We start from the raw sequence: 17,460 nt of genomic DNA on the forward strand, positions 1-17,460 counted from the left end.
TATCATCCGTTCGGAGGGAGTAATATGGACTCCTAGAAGTAAAGATGTTGATACATTAGAATCGGGTGTGCCCAAGTCTGTTAGGTATGATTTTTTAACTAAAAAGGATAAAAATAAACCTTATACCTGGACTACATGGGTAAATTTTGTCAACATCATCGGCTACGGGTATAATCCCTTCGTTAGAGTCGTCAACACTTGTCCCCTCCATCGGGCCTACAACACATATATAGTTGAACATATATATGTTTGACTTGTGTAGCACAATTTATAGGTGAACATATACCTGGAGGTACATGTGATGAAGTCGTCTGTTCCGCTGGCTTGTTGTGTGGAGTCCCCATATGTAACTACTAAAAAAAGACATGTCCAACAGACTCAGGTATCACGCAAAAACTTGTAAACTGACTCTGCAAGCAGATCACGTGAAATATCAACATTACTAAAGGCCCGTTCCCATTGTACAGAAATTCAGTCCATAAGGGCAGGTTGTTACAGATTTATGAGTCTTGCTATATATATGAAAATAGAAAGACATGTCGAACAGACTTTGCTACTTTGCATTTTTTTGTGAACTGACTCTATTGGATACATGTTAAGAATTCAAGATGCTAAGATGTCCTGTTCATCTGACTGCAGGCAGATGAAGGCCGTCAAAGATCACAAGCGCATCTTGCTATTATACAGGTTTAAAATTTAGAAAGGTGACCTATTTTCATGTGAACTTACCTATTCTTTGCTATTCAGAATAATTCTTTATCTTCCCATTGTTGTGTTAATTGATTCATATGCGGTCGTGCTATTCTGACAAGGATGTCCGTCAAGGTTGTTTGGAGGGACATAATGAAACCTCACAAGTTCTACTTTGCTGATTCTTTCCGAGAATTGTTTCATTACTAATGCGCTGTCGCGGGCATGTATTAATCCCAAATTCCAAATCACTTTGGAATCCAGTCAAAATCCAGTGAAAATCACTCTGGAATCCTTCTCCGTAATTGATTCGCAAACTACTCTCAAGGACTGCTCTAAACCTCAAATATCGTGGGCACATGAAGTTGTGGTGTAATTTTTACAGAAACAAGTGATTCAGGCAGCAAGGTATTGATTGATGCAACTATGTTGTACTTTTTCAGTGACTGTTAATATTTCCATTAGGAAGGATAACCAATTTAGTACTAAAAGTATTTTTCATGTTATCTAAATTGAGGGCGATCCTTTGTACACTAATATGAGGCATTTTAGGTCACGGAAGTATTGACCTAAAAGGTATTGTATTAGTTTGAACACGAGTCCATCAGGATCGCCCTGATCTGTACACGTAGACATAACAAAGAAAGAAAACCTGTGTGTTCATACCTGGGGTTGAAACCGTACAGCGTCGCTGATCGCACGTTCCGTGGCGGCGCGCGATCCAGAAACTGCCAGCGATCCAGAAACGTGGCGGCGGCCCTGTCGAGTCGTTCCGCGGCAGCGGCGCTGTGGAGTGCGCAGATCGCACGACCGCTGTGCAGATCTGATCGGCAGCGGGGTATGGGGATCGGCGTCAGGGCAATCCTGGCAATCCTGATCGGCGGCAGGGCGCTGTATTTGTGTGCGTGGGTGGGGTTCGGTGGGTGGGCATGGGGTGGGGGTAATTTGATGGAAAAAACTGGACGAAAAAAACCAGACGAAAGTGGGGGACTATTCAACCAACTCGTCCATCTCTACTCCTAATGTCTCAGTTGGTAGTCTCCGTTCCGGGTTTATTTTCGTCCCACCTACCATGGTTTTTTTGATACCTGCTCCCACCTAACGCTGAGCCGCGTAGAACCAAAAAAAACCTCCTGCCGAGTCCCCCACCCGCCCCACGCGCCTAACCTCCCGTCGCACCCAAGACAAACGAAAGAAAAAAATCTACGAAAATTAACCAGCGAAAAAAAACCGGCGAAAAAAAAACCGCGACAAGATCGTGCGTGCGTACGAGCGAGGCCTCTTGCCCTCGAGCGCCTATTGACGCACGCCCTAGATCAGATCCCGCCGACGACTGCCCCTCCTCAGCGTCCTCCCGCCGCCCCTCTCCTTCGATCTGATCTCCTTCGCACCCCGCCGTCGCCGGCGACTCCTCGGCGCCTCGCCGTCGCCGTCACATCAGACGCCGGCAACTCCTCCGCGGCCTCACGCTGTCGTCCTCTCCTTCGCAAGGAACACCCGACCCTTCCTCCGCGGCCTTGTGACGCCGACCACTCCTTCGTGGCCTCACGCCGCCCTCCTCTCCCTCCTTCCTTCGTCCAAGGCCAGGACTTCCCCTCCCTGACCCGATCTGACGGAGAGAGGGCCAAGCCTTGCCACTCCGGTGGTCACTTTGGCCAAATCCGGTCGGGGAAGCCGTAGAGACTAAACGTCGGCGCAGCAGCAGCAGTCCTTGCGACGGTGGGTGCCGGAGCTCGTCAAGCAACTCGCCGTCGGCGGCCACGACCACCTCATTCCCTGCCGTGCGTCTCCGTCAACTACTGTGGCATTGACGACAGCGAGCTAGGAGCCTACGAGGTAGACGCCCTGCTGACTGTGTCGTCAAGGCCTCCACATGGCTCCTCTTGCGGCAGACTGCTGGTTGTTTGTCATGTCCTTGATCACCCTAATTTAATCCAAGTCAGGGTAATCTCTTGCATTAAGCCATCTGGCTCTGCTCTGCAATTTCTCGAGAGAACATTGTGGAGAACCTAACTCATGGATGGTTGGTTCAGTTTTTGGGATGAATTGATGACAAGGAGAGCACGTTGGAAATAGTGGAAGTGGAGACGGGAGAGGATGATGGGAACGATCAAGTACATCACAATCATCGGCATCATGTGGCTCTCCTACACCAACGCAATTCAGGTTTGATAATTGGTGAGATATACCATGCCGTGGTTTATACTCTTACTACTTGTTATCAATTCACTTGGCCGGGTGAAACCCCATGCAAGATTATCACTTTCCCTTGTTCAATAATTTCTGGATTAGTCACAGAATCTTGTTTGGTTTGGTCTTTGGTTCTGTGATTAGATGAGGGTGGGTGCCATGGTCGTCTATGCTGGGCTTCTGCACGATCACATCTTCCACATGTTCGGTGCTGGAGTGGCTGATCTTGTGGAAGGGTTACGTTTTCCTCTTCTCATGGATTTTGACCATTGTTTTAGAGGGATTCGGATAATGGTTCTGTGATTTAAATTATGATGGCCTGCATCATGCCTCCCTATATTTAAGGCAAATGATAATGGAAGTACACCTTCATGAACAAGCTAGCCGAGGTCTTGGAATTCCAACCTAGGTAAACAAGTGAACTCATTTAACGGTTTCCCCTTTTCTGGTGATGCAGGTATAGCTCATTCATTAAGGGCTACTCAGCTTTGTCTTTTTCTCTCTCTTTGGTGATTGGATTATATGCTACTCTGTGTTGAAGGATCTGTTCATGCTAAATTTAACAAATCTTGTCATGTTTTCATAAATTATCTATTTGATCACTCTGCGTGGAACAGTAAACATTTGTAGCATGATCAGGGTTTGATTATTTTTAGCAGTGCACATAACTTCAGAATATAAACCAATGGGGCTATCTTGTTCGTCTTTCTACTTATGTATGTATACATATGGGATGCTTTGTTAGTTCTGTTGTGCAAATAATCATTCTTTGTGTTGATGAGCTATGATAATGGCTCCCCAAATTACAATACTTGCTAAACGTACACTTTGTTGCGATGAAATCCTATTTACAAACAGTATATTTTCCTAATGGATTGTGATTAAACTTTGTTGCTTTTACCCACTTTGGTGCTGCTTCAGTGTATCTGTACTAAATCGTAAAATAAGATGATTGTATATTTTGCTTTACAGTACACCGGTTCATGAGAAGAATGCTGAGAAGATTCAGCTTGCTGTGCTAAATGTCATTCTGGCTTGACTCGATAATATCGTGGTAACATGGTGGAATATTTTATTTTTTATTGTAACAAACTGTAGTCAAATTCATCAGATATATATACTTCCAGGATCGGAGGAACAAGTAGTTTTAGCCTTCTGTTTTCGAATTCTTAGTTTAACATCTCTGTACTTGTTGAAGCTGTTATCTCCAACTCTACATGAGCATAGTGATATGCAGTATAGAACATCTCCATTTTTTTCTTCTTTGGTGAGCATGGAATATCCAAATTGACATCTAGAGATAGATAAGTTGGTAGGGTAACGTTCACTAGCTTTTTTTAGGATCAAAATTGATGTATTAATTTTCTTATCAAAGGATGATTAACGGAATCGTGGTATTGCGGCCAAAATATACTCTCTTCAGTTTGTTGGTAATGAGCAAAATGTAGTCCTACTGGTAATGGGCTTTGGATTTGTGCGTGAAATACATTGTTGCATGCATGTTTCCTAAGTGAAAAATGTAATGGTTCTGAATATAGCTGGAGATGAATTATTTGCAGCATCCAAACAACAACAGTGGCATGGATACAGTTAACAGTACTAGCAATTGATGATATTGTCATAGCAATTTTAATTTGGAAAAAATATGTGCGAGATTAGTCTTTTCTTTTCTTTCATGCAATGAAGAGAGTACAAAGTATACTACAATTTTTTGTAACCCACACAATGATTCAAGAAGCAGGGCCAAACAGGACCAATGAAGACGCGTACAGTACTGTTCTTCATGATATGATGTTAATTTTTTCCCGCAAATGAATTTAATATTTAATTCTTTGTGAGACAACTACTAAAATGAAGTAGTTTATAGGTTTGAAAATTCCATGTATTGTGCATATTTTTATGTGCGTACTTGACTCAGATGCAAGCTATTCGCAGTACGTATATTCTGAAAGAAAACATGACGTAGCTGCTGAATGCTCTCTGAAACGTAGCATATTTTTTAAAATACTCTATTTGCTTTGAATGAGGTTGCCTTTTGCTTTAAACAATTAACTGCATTCTGAAATACTTTTAAATTTGGCTAAGATTAAGAGATCTAGCAAATGAGTCCAAGTCTCAAAACCAGGTGCATCTTGAGTATTTCTCCTCCACGGCGGGTGGTCCATCTCCATCGTGGAGTGTTGCTAGATCAACAACATCTGGTCTATTTGAATGGCACATTACTGTTCCGAGTCTCCAAGAACCAGGTACATCTCTCTTGTCTTAGCCTCTTCTGATTATCCTTCCTGTTATTATGTAGGAAGCAGATTACCAACTTTCCAAGCTCTATATTCAGCCGTCCTTTCTGATTGCTCATACAAGTTCAATATATGAACATGCTTGTTACACTTAGTTCTTCCAGTTTCTTGAGATAACCATGTCTCAAGTTTTTGAACAGCTACAGTACCTATACAGTAAGAATCGAACTGCAAAGGAGCTGAACCCTCTGTTGTTTCATGACTCCCTTATGCCCTTGCGAGGAGCGGCCACCATTGGGCAGGGACAAAGCCGTTGAGCGCCCTTGCTCGGTGGTCCACCACCCTTCTCGCCTCCCGTTCGACGCCTCTTCTCCACACCCCTTCGTTCGATGTGCTTCGACTCATGATGTACCAGAGTGGAGTCAGTATAGATATCAGAGGTGCACATGGGGTCCTCTTTAGTTTTTTTCCTTAATTGTTAACCATCTCCAATTTTATGTCAACTCTACTTATTCCAGTTTCATAGTTGGAGGTATCAATGCAATGCTTTTTATGTATAGATAATACATCAATTTATATCTATCGCCCTGAAGAAAATGTACATTGCTGATACAAATAATCTTTATTTAGTTTACAAACATGTAATGAAATCTACACTACGAATAAGAAGACTGAAGTATAGGACGCGCTCAGGGGTGTGCGGCAGCCCATGGCGGGCAAGGCGTGCTGCAGTGGGGTTATGGCAGCATTATGGTCATGAGAGAGCTAGCATGCTCATTGGTATAAATTAGTTACCCTCATGTGGGCTTATTTTTTATTCTAAGTATTAACATGCCTTCAAAATAATTCTGTAATAGGTATATAATTGCAGGTTGTTGTGTGAGCTGCACCTAAACTGAGAACTGAAACTGCAATGAATTACTTGAAACTTGGTGTCTTTATATTTGCCCCATTTGTTGAGGTTCAGTTTCACTAAAATGGACAGACCATGAGCTCCTTTAGGAACTTGTTGGGAAATGTCGCTTGTCTGGAGAGGCTGGAAATACGAAGACAAGTATGTGTTTGATTATTTTGAAGCTATTTAACATATTAGTGGTGTCAACGAGGGTAAGTCCAGGTTCCACATGTCAAGCTATATCAGTTTTTTCGCAAAGAAATTTCTCTTTATACAACAAGACAATACTTATTTGTGATTTTGCATGCCGTCGTGGAATTCTAGCGAACATGTCAATTTGTTCGTGATTTCGGACGTACAGTATTTGGGTCCCATGCACGAGGAGACGTTGATAAGTTACTTCAGATATACATATGGACCGAACTAAATATGTATTTAGAGATTATAAAAGTGTGTGTTGTTTTGCAATAGTTTTAACCCACTCAACTGTATTATAAATGTGCAAAAAAAAATCTGGCCCGGTGGCAAAGCAGAGTATTTAGCTAGGTGAGCTATAGACCAGGAGCTGGTGGGCGGCAGGGCAAGCACGCCGCTTCTCCTCTCTGTCTCCAGAGAGGCGCGTGCGTCGAAAAATGAACATATCTGAGCCACGCGCCTTGCTTCTACTGGTTTCTATAGAGATTGGCTCGCTTAGATTTTAGACTAGGCGGTTGCTGTCGAGGTCGCCAAGGTGATCCTACAACACTGACATGGGGATTGTTCATGATTCTATCTGGACAAGCGGTGGTTGTGATTGGCTGGGTGGTGGTGTTGCCTTGAGGAGAGACAAAGTGAAGGTAAAAGCAAGCAAGATCCGATGGTGCTGCCGTGAGGATAGCCAAAGTCAAGACGTAGACTACGGACTCGTCGCAACGAACCTCGACGCTACGAGCCTGATTCATGGACCAATGGAGGGTCTTGACGCTGTTAGGGTTCGGATAGGATGAATGTGGGAGGTGACGTGCTTGGTTGAGTGCCCCTGGAAGATTGTGTCCTCCCCGTGGATCTGTCTGTGGCCATCGTAGAGGAGATTGTGGCCCTTCCCCGACGAGCAAGAACAATGTAGGCGGCAGCAGGAGGTAGGGGTGGATGCGGGGATGGATGTTGATGGTTGCTCGAGGTTGCGGTGTGGAAAGTCAAGAGCACGAAGTCGAAATCGGATAGGAGTTTGAGTTCTTGTTGGCCGTGGCTGGCTCCCCACTTTAGTGATGTATTTTTTTCAGTTTGTTGAACCTAGAGTGCCATTCGCAACATGTTTCAGGTGACCCAGAAGTTCCCTTTCATCAGCAGTTACAGAGCATTCAGAGTTCCGAGCTCTGTCGACGTCGCCAGCCTTGTGAAATGCCAACTGGTCGTCGCTTCTTTCGGTGGTAATTCTCGATTCTTTGCACCCTTGCATGCAGATTCAGAGATGAGTGTCAAATTCTTCAGACAAGTTCTGAGACAGAGCAAGATCCTTACATACTGCTTGTGTGCAGCTGACGGGAAACACGTAGATGTTACTGGACTGCAATTACCCGGCGTGCTGGATGACATGTTTGCATACACAGGACCGCTCGGTGCGGTTTTCAGCAAGGACTCTGTGAGCCTGCACCTTTGGGCTCCTACAACACAGGTTTGGCTTCTAAAGACGACACATTTTACCATCTCAAGTGTCGCCTCCGGTTCTGTACTATTCCCGCTTATATGTAAAATGTCCCCAATATATCTTGCAGGATGTGAGTGTGTGGTTCTTGGATGGTCCGCCGGCCCTGCTCTAGAGATGGTGCAGCTCAAGGAGTCAAATGGTGTTTGGAGTGTTACTTGACCAAGAGAGTGGGAAAACCGATACTATTTATATGAAGTTGACGTGTATCATCCAACTAAGGCACAAATTCTGAAATGTTTAGCTGGTGACCTTTATGCTAGAGGGTATGTGGCTGTGCGTATTTCAGTTATGTAGTTCAGGGAGAGGAACTTTCAGCAGAAGAAAAAAGTTCAGGGAGAGGAAGAAACTAGCTTGTTGTTTATTTGATCAGCCTTTCTGCAAATGGAGCGCGGACCTGGTTGGTTGACATTAACAATGAAACATTGAAGCCCGCTTCCTGGGATGAATTGGCCGATGAGAAGCCAAAACTTGATTCCTGCTCTGACATAACCATCTAAGAATTGCACATTCGTGATTTTAGGTAAACTGTGCTGCTTGATTTACACAACTAAAAATCTGGCGGGGTTTATGCATATTCATCTTTGGAACTTACCTATCTGTTTCCTGTGCTTTTCAATTACAGTGCCCATGATGGCACAGTGGACATTGACTCTCGTGGAGGATTTCGTGCATTTGCATACTAGGTCTTCAGAGTTGATTTACTAGATGTATTGCATTGCCTTTTTTCAACAGTATCTCATGCTGATTGCATTTTGGAACCTGTGGTACAGGCCTCAGCAGGAATGTTTGACTCATGTGCATTTGTTGCCAAGCTTTCATTTTGCTGGCGTTGACGACATTAAGAGCAACTGGAAATTTTTCGATAAGGAAATATTTCTCTTTATAAAAGGTGGTAAGGCACTTTTGAGCTTTTGCTAGATGTCTATCATTTTTTTGTTGGATAGCAATGAGTGACAACTACTTATAAGTACTTGGTTTAAACTGCACCTCTTCATTTTCGTCTCATTTACTTCAGATTGACTTATTTGGTTATACGGAACTTCATTTACTCTGGCAGATGAGTGTGAACTAGCAACATTCCCTCCAGGATCAGATATGCAACAAGCAGCAGTAGTAGCTATTCAGGAAGAGGACCCTTTTAATTGGGGGTATTCATTTCACACTTCTTTTTCCCTCAAACATTCCAGATACTAATGTATCATGGTGGTGTTAATATCGGAAAGTTAATTATGTTCTTGCGAGTAAAATATTCTTACATATGGTCATATTTATGCTAAAGGTATGACTCTGTGCTTTGGAAGGTTCCAAAAGGAAGCTATGCAAGTGATTTCATCAGGAAAGAGATGCAGACGAGAGGAAGAGAGCCTCCCCCAAGCTCTGTCTAGGCGATGCACGGGCGACGGCCACCCTTCCTGTTATTGCCTCCATGGCTGACTGCTCATCCCCAGTAACCTCGCCCCCCCCCCCTCACGTGCGCCACACTCTGGGATTAAGGTCTGCTCCTTGGCTAGCATTTGCGCTGACCGATTCTCTGATTTCTCTCCACTGAAGAATCAAAGAAACAAGCAAGCTGATGTCTAACATATTTGTTTCGTAATAGTTGGAACTGGAAGAGGAAGCTCCAGTACAATTCAGATCTCTGCTCAAACCCTCAATATCTCATGCATACATAACTGCTTATTGTGTGAATATTAGACGTTACTTGTGCATCATCTTCACCCTTTCCTAATTCAATATCTGTAAAAGTAGGCAAAGCTTCCTGTTATTATGTGCTATAATATTTTTGAATTGCTGTCTAGAAAATACTTGGTCAGTTCTTCCGTAAGAAAGCTGAAGTTGGATATTAGGTGCTTTAACAAAGCTACTCCCTCCGTTCACTTTTATAAGTCATTTCAGACAACTCAAAATAAACTACTTTGCACATTGTCTGAAATGCCTTCAAGGCCTTATAAAAGTGAACAGAGGGAGTAATTCTTTTAAGCAATTACATTACCATTGTTAGATATATTATTCAGAGCTCACTAAAGTAGAAAGGTTCTGATGCTTTGACGGTACAGTTTCCTGAGCATGCTTCAACATCATTTGTTTCTGCATATCGTTAATGGTGGGCTTTTCATGATTTTTTTTCTGTTTTTAAAGATTGTCAATACATGCTGCAAGATACTGTTGAGTTAATTAATTTCCTCGAGTCAAACGAAAATATGGAAACTGTCAAGGAGATGTCGAATGATGAATATATTCAGATACTAAGAGAGGTTCTAAAATGTGTTTTGGCAGGTTAGTCCTGATCGTGCTTATTTTTAAACCCGAAACATTCTTTATCATTGGAGGGTTCTCTATAATCCCATAATTGCGAAGTCAATTGCTTAATTTGATTGAGAGTAATTGAGTTAATGCACATGTTTATTTTTCTAGATCGTATCTTAACTGCTTGGACTCTTCATGTACACTAAATGTGAAACTCATTATGGTTTGGAAGTGCCTGATAGCTTGTGACATAATTGATGTAGTTTATCAATCATGCAATTTGTTGTTAGCAACATGTACAAGATTTTGGTAATTTCCATTTCAATATTGTTTTTTGTTTTCATATATCCTAGATCATACTAAGATACTAAGAGATTCCTTACTGCATTAACATTGGCATCCATGGTTACTTCTCTGTATATATGAAAAATGTACATCCTCTAGCTCTCATGCGTTTTAGTCGCTCTTTTCTCTTTATGCTGTATCACCAATGGCGCGCGCGCGAGAGAGAGGGAGGGAGAGAGCGATGGAGAGGGAGAGGGAGAGGGGTCTAAATGATTGTATCCGTACCAGTTTCATGTTTCCATGCATGTCACATAGAAAACAGTATCTTCATGTGGCAAGTATCTAATGCATATACATGAGTTATATTATTTATCGTATTCACATACTAATATATTCATGATTTTTTTTGCATTGTAGAGTGCTAGCACGCTACATTGGAGAGAAAGCGTTGAGAGAATGCTTTGTTAGGATGATAGACATGAATAATCAATCCTGAATCCTCATTCCAAGGTTAGATTTGTACTTCCTGCCCAGTTCTTTTTCACGAAGGACCAAGCCTCTTACTTTATCCATTTCTTAATTTTGTTCCTTCACAGAAAAACATTTTCTCATTTCAATCTTTCTCCATTTGGTATGAGTATGACACACGCTCTGAATTTTTTGACTATTCTTGGTTGATTAATGGTTGGTGTATTGCCTTCCACTTTGGATTATTCTAAATCTTCTTGCTTAGGCTATGTGTACCATTCTGTCATGTGCCACCATTGATCTGAGCAAAAATCAGTGTAGATGAACCGAGCTATTTTATTATAAGCTGTGTACAGAACTTCCTGGAAAGATAACCATGTAGTTATTGTTTTATGCCGTATATATTCAGATAGGTGAATTATCGCAAGTTAGTCCCGGTATGTTAATAGGATTGTGCCAACCTAGAGCCTTTTCAGATCGTGCCAACTCTGTTTGGGGTTTCCTTCTACCTAATCAAGGCTTAGCCCAGTTTGTCTTGTCCTTATCTCCTTTTCTGTCATAAATTCTTCATCTATTCAAGAAGCTCATTTTTGTTAGTTGGAACAACTGAAAAAATCATACTCCCCCGTTCCTGTATATAAAGTCTAATTGTTTTTTCAAAAGTCAAACGAGTGCATGTTTGACCAAGTTTTTAGAAAATATATTGATATCCACTGTACCAAATTTATATCATTCGATCCGTCATGAAAAGTAGTTTTATATTTTATCTACTAGGTTTTTCAGATGTTGATATTTTATTCTATAATCTTGGTCAAACATTCGAATGGTTGACTTGGAGGATATCAATACACCTTATTTTCTGGAATGGAGGGAGTATCATTCTTGGTGTGACGGACAAATAGAAAGAAAGGTCCGCAAAGAGTGCACTCACAAAAGCCATGTACTGTAGGCCATGAGTGATTACCTTGAAAGCTTTCTCATCGAGGCCATAGTTCCAAACTATACCATCCTTTAAGAAACATTCAATCAGAATTGGAGGAAATGCCATCCATTGGGGTTCTGAAGTTCTGAACTTTGATCTCTCTATTTGAATCGTTGTTATTATTTTGTCTGTAGGCCATGAGCAAATAATCTGGAGAGTGCCTAATGTTCCTCAACTTTTCTTATGTTCCAAATTCACTATTAGTGTTGATCATCTTCAAAGAACAGAAAACGTATGACAGGATTAAGATTGTAATTTGTGCTCATATTTTTTTCCAAAATTCACTGCTTGATTAATTTTGTTGTAGAAGCTTGAGAGAAAAAGATAGTAAATACATAGTAACTTTATATTGATTTAAGAGTAATAGCAACACACCTGCTTTTAACTATATATAAATATCTCTATATTGTTCTATACTGTCCGTCAGCAAGCGAGCGTTTGAATTGCTGTTGATGTGCATTGTACATGGGCTTGGCCACTTGGATCGTGAGACGAGATCGATCGACTAGATGCTTGTTTATTTGTGTTGTTCTTAATTTAACTTTGTGGAAGGTTGCGAGCCGAATGCGTCATCGACGAGGAGGTGAGTTTGGATTTGGACGGTGAAGATGAGAAGATAGTTGGGGAGGAAGAAGGTATAAAATCAACAATATCGTCTGGTGTGCGTGAGGATCCTAATGGTACATGTTTGACGCGATCGTTGCTAACCTAATAAGATATGCGGTGGCACGAGGTGGTGGCATAAATGGGGCGGTTGTGCTGGATGTCCAAGGCTGCACTAGGGAGGTGCGAGCGGTGCCTCCCGCAAGATTCCATTGGGGCGACGCATGGGCGGCAGCCACCCCCAAGACCCTGTTAGCACAATTTCATAATAATATATTTATACTCCCTGTTGTGCAAAATAGAACGCTATTGTTTGTAGTTATATTAGTTTATTTCCTCTATATACAATGACACGTCTTATTATGTGTCCAAGAGGAAGGAAAAATATATGTTTCTAGGTGTTATGTGACTTACCTTTAAAAGGAATAACTCTAATAAGAAGTCCTGTTTTAGATGCCGAGTTGATGAAATTTGTTACCTAAGATATATGCGGTAATTTGATATGAACCCAAATATCTTGTTCCTTCAAATAAATTATCCCTGGAAATATTTGTTTTCAGTAAATATTTCTTTGTCGTAGGCATGTTGCAACCACTAACAAGTCCAGTCACCATCACATGTTTACTGCATGGATTCCATATTTGTCACAATATTGGCATAATCGACATGTGTGAGTCATCTATAATCTACGAGATGGCCAAATGGATAAGATTATTTAACATGTTTACTGCATGGATTCCACAAGTGTCACAATATTGTTTGTACATGTGAAATTTAACATGTAACTCTTGCAACTATTTCAAGAGCCCGTGGCAACGCACGGGCACTTTACTAGTTAGGAGTAGAGATAGAGCACTTGGTAGTCTGGTACGGTTTATTTTCGACCAATTTTTCTTCGTCCCACCTCACACCATCCGCTTTCACTGGTTTTTTATTTCATTGGTTTATTTTTCTCTCCATTCTTTTCTTTCAAAAAATCAGATCTTTCCTAACGCGTAAAAGATCATGAATCTAACTTTCTTAACTTATCAAAATCAACCGATCTCTCTCATTAATGCAATTTATTTTGTAAAATAAATAATAGATTCTTATGAAACAAATAATGGATTTTAAGGAAATTAACAAGTAAAACATGATAAACAAATCTTATTGTGGAAGTATTATATCTCTACTCCTAATGTTTCAGTACGTAGGTAGTTCGTTGGTTTCATTTGTTTCCTACGCTTCCATCGATCGATATATGGCCCTACCCTGCAATCTCCCTCCCATCGATTTTCCTCCTCTCTCCGAAAACAAACACCGGTTTTAACACACGTCCCATGCCCAGAAAAACCAAACCGACCCTTCTATCCTTCCAGCGATCCCACCCTTTCATATAAGCACCAATCAAATCATATTAAATGGTCGGTTTAAAACCTTCCATCCAAGACATTTCCTTGTTAGCGCATGTATTTATTGTTAATATCGCTACAAATATTTATGTAATCAATTAGCTATCAAATAAAATATCTCAAGATTATTCTCCAACAAGCCAAAAGGAAACAACTTGTGTTAATTCACAAAATCAACCCACGAAATATACATGGAAGCTATGATATTTTCTTTTGGAAAGTATTGCTCGTATTCCAAAGGAAATTCCAAATCGATCCGCCTATTAAACATGGAGATTTCTTAAAGAAGTGTGTGCCCGTCGATCCATAGCTGCAACGCAAAGAACGCGCTGCTCGATCAAATCAACCGAGGGACGAGAGGAGAAAGGTCTCCGCCGGACTCCGCTTCCCCACCGCCGCGGAGCTGCCCGCTCCCCTCGCTCCAGATCGAACTCCATCCTGACCAGCCCATCACGTCGATTCCTTCGCCGACCGTCTACTCCGCTCAATGCTGTCCCGCTGGACGCTCCTTCTCTCTTCTGCGCCTGGCCTTCCTCCACAACCTGGCGTCTCACTGTCGCCGTCGGCCATCACCAGGTCGCCGCCTCCCAAACTCACCTACAGGTCGACCGGTACTCATGAGAATAGCAGATCAGTACCTCTGGCCCTAAAATCCCATGTTCTTTTCTCTGGTCCGTTAAATATACTATTTGGAATCAGATATATTTTACTCATATGAGGCAATTTCTGCCAAATTTGCTGATAATTTAGAAAGTGTGTTGCATGCGTAATGTTGAATTCTTCTGTCAATTTTGTCGTTGTCAATTTTTGTTAGTTCAACAGGAAAACGAATGTGATGCACATTGTAAGCTGCCATGGACTGCTGATACGACTCATGCATTACTTCATGGTATGTGTCCTCTGTGTCTTTTAACCAATAATCTCATTCTTTGAGATTTTAGCCAGTAGAGAAAATAGATTGAGATCCTCTGGTCTTGGCCGGAGGTGTTTTGTTATTCATTGTGATTCTTATTCCAGTATGTGTAGATTGGTCTAATTCTGAGCCATCATGGACCTCCTAGGCTTTAATATATGTTCAGTTATCCATTCATCCGCTGTGCATTGTTAATAGAAATGAAAACCTTATGGAGTACCATATACTTGAAAGTATGCATAATTAATTTGCCTGTATGAAACGAACAATTCATCGGCTAGAACACATAGTAGTATCGCTATTTTTACAATTACACTCCACTGAACTTCTCTCATTTAGTTACTTATAATTACAAAATAATATGAAGATCAACTTTAGAGAATCGAACTGATATTTAATTCAGTTGAATCTAAGGCCACTATCTAATATCATTTGTGCAGGTTCATTATGAGAGACGCGCATTAACTTGGCAATATCAAAACTGGTGTTCCATGAAACAACAGTCATAATATTGCAGTCACTCGCCGATGTGTATCAGGACCGTTGACATGACTGGATCATTTAGTGTTAGAATAATCTTATATTCTAGGATGGAGGGAGTACCATACCACTGTTTGTGCCTGATTCGAGTAAGTTCAGATAAAACTTTACAATAAAACTCTCATTGAATTAAGAACATAACTTGTGTTATGTGCCTGATTCGACCTTCTATTGATTTTTTACATTGCTCATAGCCCATTGGTGCTTAAGTACATGAAGAAATGTCCAGAGATGTCCAGTATGTTACAACTGCAGTATTTAATATGTATTATTAATATCATTTTAGCACAAATTTACATTTATGTTTACCCAGCTTGGCCTACATGCTTTGTTTTTTTTGTTAGTAAGTTCAATAATTAGATTTTGTACTACTTAGAAAACTCGTTAGATGTTTTTACTGCTTGATCTCACATCATATTTACGTGCTAAGAAATGAGTTGTAACTGAAACAATAATGTTAGTTTATGTAACTACATACTGTGTTGGATATTAGTTTTTTGAAATTAATTACGTGTTCAATTGGCTTTTCTTTTTGTGTGTCAAGAATTTATTTACAATCTGTAACACGAGTAATTTATTTGACATACATACATACATATATATATATATATATATATATATATATATATATATATATTTGTATACGTGGAATATATTACAAGATCCATCATAAAACTGAAACAACATCAAGGCTCTTTGAAGTCATAATATCCAGCTTCACCTTCAAATGTCGACGTTCTACCATGACTGTGCAATATATTTCAAGGCCCATGATAAAACGGAAAGAGGATCACGGGTTTTACAGGTCATGGTGGCCCGGTTTTGCTGGCGACCTGGCGTTGTGGTCCATGCATACCAATTCGTGCTCTAGAAGATAAATGTAGAGAAGGGTCACAATAATTTAATTCGCTGTTTCAATATTTGTATTCAGAATAAGTAGTAGTTATATTCTCCTGTGTAGTTTTAGTACCTGAGTTGAGAAATAAATAATAGCCTTTCTCTAAAGAGGTTTGATGCCTTGCTTTTTATAATTCAAATCATTCGGATTTGTTTTCTAATATTCAGAACATAATGGTTTGCAGAGAACAGTGAGGTGACTTTAGATAGCTGTAATGAGCTGATGGAGCCTTTGACCTGAAGTTATATTTGTATAGATTACATGATTTGTTGATGAGGATAAGAAAGAGGAGCTGATGGCGAACCAACCGAGGAAGGTCATGGAAGATTGAGGTTGGGCGCGATGCCACATCAGAAGTTATTTAGGCTATGGGCGAGTTAGGGGCCATGGAGGAGTGAGCTGATAGGAGGGTCGAGTATGGTGCATACATGTCAACATTGGTAGTCAGAACTTATGTTGAGTGCGGATGGGAATGATGGAATGAGGACGGGCGTGCTGCAGTTTAGCAATTTGTCATTGCCAAATGATTCAATCCCGGTGAGGTCATTGTTGGATATGCAAGGTCTCACTTGGCAAGGTATTCGAAGTTCTTAAGTGCTTAGGAACCTCGCTGTGTTTTCGTATTGACGTGATTAGCAAGTGTATTTACCGAAGCATAGATGTAATACGGGTTATGTGCAGCACCGAATCTGAGGTGGCTGCAGTCCAGTCGGTTCTGGCATTGGAGAGTTAAGAGTGAATCAGACTTAATCAGATGGCATCGACACTGTGTTAATCATTGGAAGGTCTGTTGAGCGTTTGGGAAGAGAAGCATGGGGCCAATACGTACTTTTGGTTCTTAACCTAGGTGATCTCATTTAAAGTTGTTGCCGTTTGTTAAAGTCATTCTTGATAAGCTACACAACGCTTCATGTATTGCACTACTAATGCCGTTTATTTGGTGGCCAACCTCCTGTTCCACTCGTATATAGATGATTTGTTTTGTTTACTAAAATGTGAATATAAGTGAATCTATCTTAAATTAGTACAATGATTATAATTTGTCTTAAGTTAACACAATGATTATAATTTTGAAGTGTGGGTGTGACAGGGTTGAGGGATTGTGAGTCGGATATGCCATTAATGGCACCATGCTTGGATTGGGGAGTAGAAGAGTAATCATTTTATTTGTTTGACACGATTAGTGTATTATGCACCGTAGCAATGCAAGGGCAATGAGCACGTGAAAGTAGATGTTTTGCATGCATGGCTGGTGGAGAAACATATTTAGAGGAAAGCGAGATATTGACAAGAACTATTTGTCACAACATAGTGCTAAGCATGTGATGTACGCACTGCATATAATGATATTTTGATATATGTTCCCATAGATAAGTTTGTTGTTTCATAGCAATGGAAGGACATTCAACCAGATTTAGATTCCTTGGATTAGGA

The 17,460-nt window shown here is 40.8% G+C and overlaps 1 protein-coding gene and 1 long non-coding RNA gene across 8 annotated transcripts; both read left to right on the forward strand.

Annotated features, from left to right (window-relative positions):
* The first annotated feature begins 1,974 nt into the window (after positions 1-1,974).
* Positions 1,975-12,736, forward strand: LOC109743252 (pullulanase 1, chloroplastic-like). 7 transcript variants are annotated; one of them, XM_073502034.1, is made up of 14 exons: positions 1,975-2,634; positions 2,724-2,868; positions 3,025-3,289; positions 5,006-5,126; positions 7,313-7,421; positions 7,530-7,666; positions 7,767-8,219; positions 8,322-8,382; positions 8,470-8,588; positions 8,757-8,847; positions 9,001-9,193; positions 9,839-9,976; positions 10,649-10,741; positions 12,234-12,736. In XM_073502034.1, the coding sequence occupies exons 3-7, from the start codon at positions 3,252-3,254 to the stop codon at positions 7,809-7,811; spliced, it is 450 nt and encodes a 149-aa protein (XP_073358135.1). In that variant the 5' UTR covers positions 1,975-2,634; positions 2,724-2,868; positions 3,025-3,251; the 3' UTR covers positions 7,812-8,219; positions 8,322-8,382; positions 8,470-8,588; positions 8,757-8,847; positions 9,001-9,193; positions 9,839-9,976; positions 10,649-10,741; positions 12,234-12,736. The 7 variants fall into 7 exon arrangements, with proteins under 7 accessions (XP_073358135.1, XP_073358133.1, XP_073358134.1 ...); XM_073502032.1 differs by having other exon boundaries at positions 2,724-2,856; positions 8,979-9,193; XM_073502037.1 differs by lacking the exons at positions 1,975-2,634; positions 2,724-2,868; positions 3,025-3,289 and adding exons at positions 5,318-5,557; positions 5,748-5,897; positions 5,989-6,224 and having other exon boundaries at positions 4,859-5,126.
* A 1,251-nt stretch (positions 12,737-13,987) lies between these two features.
* Positions 13,988-17,057, forward strand: LOC109743259 (uncharacterized). The gene is made up of 3 exons (XR_012187972.1): positions 13,988-14,564; positions 15,029-15,217; positions 16,211-17,057. It is a non-coding gene; the product is annotated as an uncharacterized lncRNA (long non-coding RNA).
* Positions 17,058-17,460: the final 403 nt, after the last annotated feature.

The sequence above is a fragment of the Aegilops tauschii genome, chromosome 6, assembly GCF_002575655.3.
Source record: "Aegilops tauschii subsp. strangulata cultivar AL8/78 chromosome 6, Aet v6.0, whole genome shotgun sequence".
NCBI classification, from domain to species: domain Eukaryota; kingdom Viridiplantae; phylum Streptophyta; class Magnoliopsida; order Poales; family Poaceae; genus Aegilops; species Aegilops tauschii.